General features: G+C 42.1%; 1 protein-coding gene across 1 annotated transcript in view; it reads right to left on the bottom strand.

Annotated features, from left to right (window-relative positions):
• The window catches only part of LOC109966826 (fatty acid hydroxylase domain-containing protein 2-like), a 23,280-nt gene that overhangs the window by 3,484 nt on the left and 16,678 nt on the right, over nucleotides 1-3,118 (bottom strand). The window contains exons 5-6 of the mRNA XM_020611990.1: nucleotides 3,017-3,117; nucleotides 2,595-2,761 (exon numbers count right to left, since the gene is read on the bottom strand). Coding sequence (XP_020467646.1) covers nucleotides 2,595-2,761; nucleotides 3,017-3,117 — 268 coding nt within the window. The remainder of the gene's footprint in view (nucleotides 1-2,594; nucleotides 2,762-3,016; nucleotide 3,118) is intronic.

The raw sequence follows: 3,118 nt of genomic DNA, 5'->3' as shown, positions 1-3,118 counted from the left end.
TATTGCTTTCTTTCAACAATGGCTTTCTTCTTGCCACTCTTCCATAAAAGCCAGATTTGTGGAGTACACAACTAATAGTTGTCCTGTGGACAGATTTTCCCACCTGAGCTGTGGATCTCTGCAGCTCCTCCAGAGTTACCATGGGCCTCTTGGCTGCTCCTCTGATTAATGCTCTCCTTGTTAGTTTATGTGGACAGCCATGTCTTGGTAGGTTTGCAGTTGTGCCATACACCATGTATCATTTTCTTTCCACTTCACAATTATGCAATACTTTGTGTTGGTCTATCACATAAAATCCCAATAAGATACATTTAAGTTTGTGGTTGTAACGTGAAAAAATGTGAAAAAGTTCAAGGGGTATGAATACTTTTGCAAACCACTGTATATATGATTAGACTAAAACCCCACAGGAGCTCTAATCACGTATAAGTTGTCAACTCAAGTTCCCCTCTCTGGCTAGCTGGTAATAATGTTTAACAAGTTTAAAAGCTTGGTTTAGTGTGTTGTCATACTAATCTATGCTGATACAAATTAGCACAGAGGATGAAGCTGATGAGAATGACAGTTTGCAGGTATTATATTATAAACCAGAAGTATTGCTCAAATCAAACTTTTGACCTGATGATGGTGCTGTCACCACCCAGACGTCCACTGAGCAGAACTGATATCCCTCCTACGCTGAACAAGTCCCAACAAGTGAAGGTCATTTGATTTGGAATCATTTCTAAAAACTGAATTGTACATACAGTGTATGATGCAAGTAGTGGAATAGTGGATCAGTGGTTTGATTTGTTACCTCACAGCGAGAAGGTTCTAAGGTTGAACCTCAAGGGTGACTGTAGCCTTTCAATGAGGAATTTGCATGTTCTTCTTGTGCGTGCAGGGGCTTGCTCCCATAATCCAAAGACATGTAACCATCTATAGAATAAGAGATATGGACAATGGGTGGATGTATGCTATGAATATTATGACATTAAGTTTATTTCAGTGAAGATTTTATAGTGACTGGCCTTATGGGGGTGCTGTAAATAAAGGACACCATGTTAGTGTACCATAATGTTTTAGACATTGATGTTGCAATTTTAATTAAATCTGGTCCATTCAAGAACACTGTAGGGACCTGACAGTCTGATGGGGAGGCTTTTATTAAATGTCAAAATCGCAAAGAAGCATCCTGTTGGGCATGAGCTTTTGAGGGTTGATATATTTCACTTGGTCTCTTTTGCATGAATGGTCATCAGATGCACAGTATACTTGACCATAAGTTACTATAGATCATTGTGATAAATGATCTGTTCAGAAATACATTGTGGTTTGTGTATTCTAACATGTTATACTTTATATGTGTTGGGCTCTTTAAGAGCAGACCCTCCCTCATGGGATCTACCTACCAGGAACTGACAAGCAGTAAGTCTGGGTGTATGTAACGCGTTGTTTTTTATCGAATACGAACCATGTTAATAAAATATCATGTTCACTTGTAGGAGTCATGAAGTTGAAGTTAATTCCTGAGACAAACAACATGCTGTCAGAAGACGAGTACACGGTTTTTGTAGACAGCAGAAACTGCTCGTGAAGGTTTTCCCAATACCACGTGGTGACCATGGCGGATTGTTTTTGGAGGCCTGACCCGCTCTCTTTCGAAGGGAATGTTGCCGACAACTGGCGAATCTTTGAGCAGGAGTATGATATTTTCATCCCGGCGGCGCACCACGATAAACCTGCCAAGACAAGGGCCTATATCCTCCTCAATCTCGCAGGACCGGAGGCCATAGAACGAGAGCGTTCTTTCGTCTATGCAGCAGAGGTGCATGCACCGGGTGAGGATGGCGCCGTTTTATCTCCTGCCGAATCAAGAGAGGATCCCGAATGCCTGTAAGGGAAGTTTTGTGAAATTTGCAACCCTCAACAAAATAAAACTATGGAGAGACACAAGTTTCACTCCAGAAACCAGAAACAGGTTGAGACTATGGAGTCATTTATCAGTGATCTCAGGATTAAAGAAAAAGCATGCCATTTTGGAGAATTGACTGATGAGTTAATCTGTGACAGGATAGTGTGTGGCGTCAACAGTGAAAGCTTAAGAAAAGCACTGTTAAGGGACAGTGACTTAACCCTGACAAAAGCCATCGCCAACCCTACCATTAATTAAGTGTCCCTTTATCACCATGAACCTGGACTGTAGTTTATCCTACAAACATTGATGCCATGAAGCCTTGCTACTGCACTAAATGAGTATTAATCTCCTCAATAATAGTCCCAAAAAATCCACCATTTACTCTTGTTTGAGTTTAACAGCTGTTTTAGAAAATTTAGCTTTTTGTTTTAAAGTATCTTTGTGACCTAATAAATTACATATTCCGTAAGAACCAGTGGGCGTGGTGTTGAGCAGCACAGTTCAGAACATTATCCGCTAACTAGGCCATAAAATACAGTGCTAACCAGTCAAAAAAGTGATTCAACTACACATTAATATTAAACACTGATAAATTTCTTCATTTTAAAAAATTAAACTCACTCAAAACATGAATATAAAACAAAACCCACTAACTCCCAGTAAAAGCACTCCTACAAGACTTGGCAGGTGGACTCACCTGAGGTGGTGGAAGTCGTGGAACTCGGGGGAGGGCAGGAAGGGGAGGTGGTAACCACAGTGCATATTGGTGGCGAAGACCAGAACCAGACAGAACCAGAAAGCGGTAGTGACTATGTGGGAGCCCAGGATCAAGGGCCCAATCAACACCGGCAGCATGCTGCCAATCTAACAACAAACGGGAAAAACAAACAGGGTTGATGGCAGAGGAGGACGAGGATCAGGTTTGTTCAGATGGAAAGGTGAATCCTGTTTGATTTATTTGTAACAGTCTGGGGGCTCGGGGACGGGAGGGAAGCCCAGCCACTGCAGACTCTCCACAGTCCACACTGACAGTGAAATAAACACTATAATGCTCAAATGCAGTGAGTTCAAGAATGTGACAGAGAGAAAATGAAATGATGGGCAGGAGGGCTCACTCACTACATGGTCCAGAGGGTGGGCGTAGTGGATGACGATTCCAATGGGAGCGGTCCACTCGTGGTGCTGTTTGTGGACATGCTTGTAGAGGGCAGGATGGTGGAA

The sequence above is a fragment of the Monopterus albus genome, unplaced genomic scaffold (assembly GCF_001952655.1).
Source record: "Monopterus albus unplaced genomic scaffold, M_albus_1.0 scaffold119.1, whole genome shotgun sequence".
In the NCBI taxonomy this organism is placed as follows: Eukaryota; Metazoa; Chordata; class Actinopteri; order Synbranchiformes; family Synbranchidae; genus Monopterus; species Monopterus albus.
The sequence above is the reverse complement of the archived record's forward strand: the minus strand, read 5'-3'. Positions and strand labels throughout refer to the sequence as shown.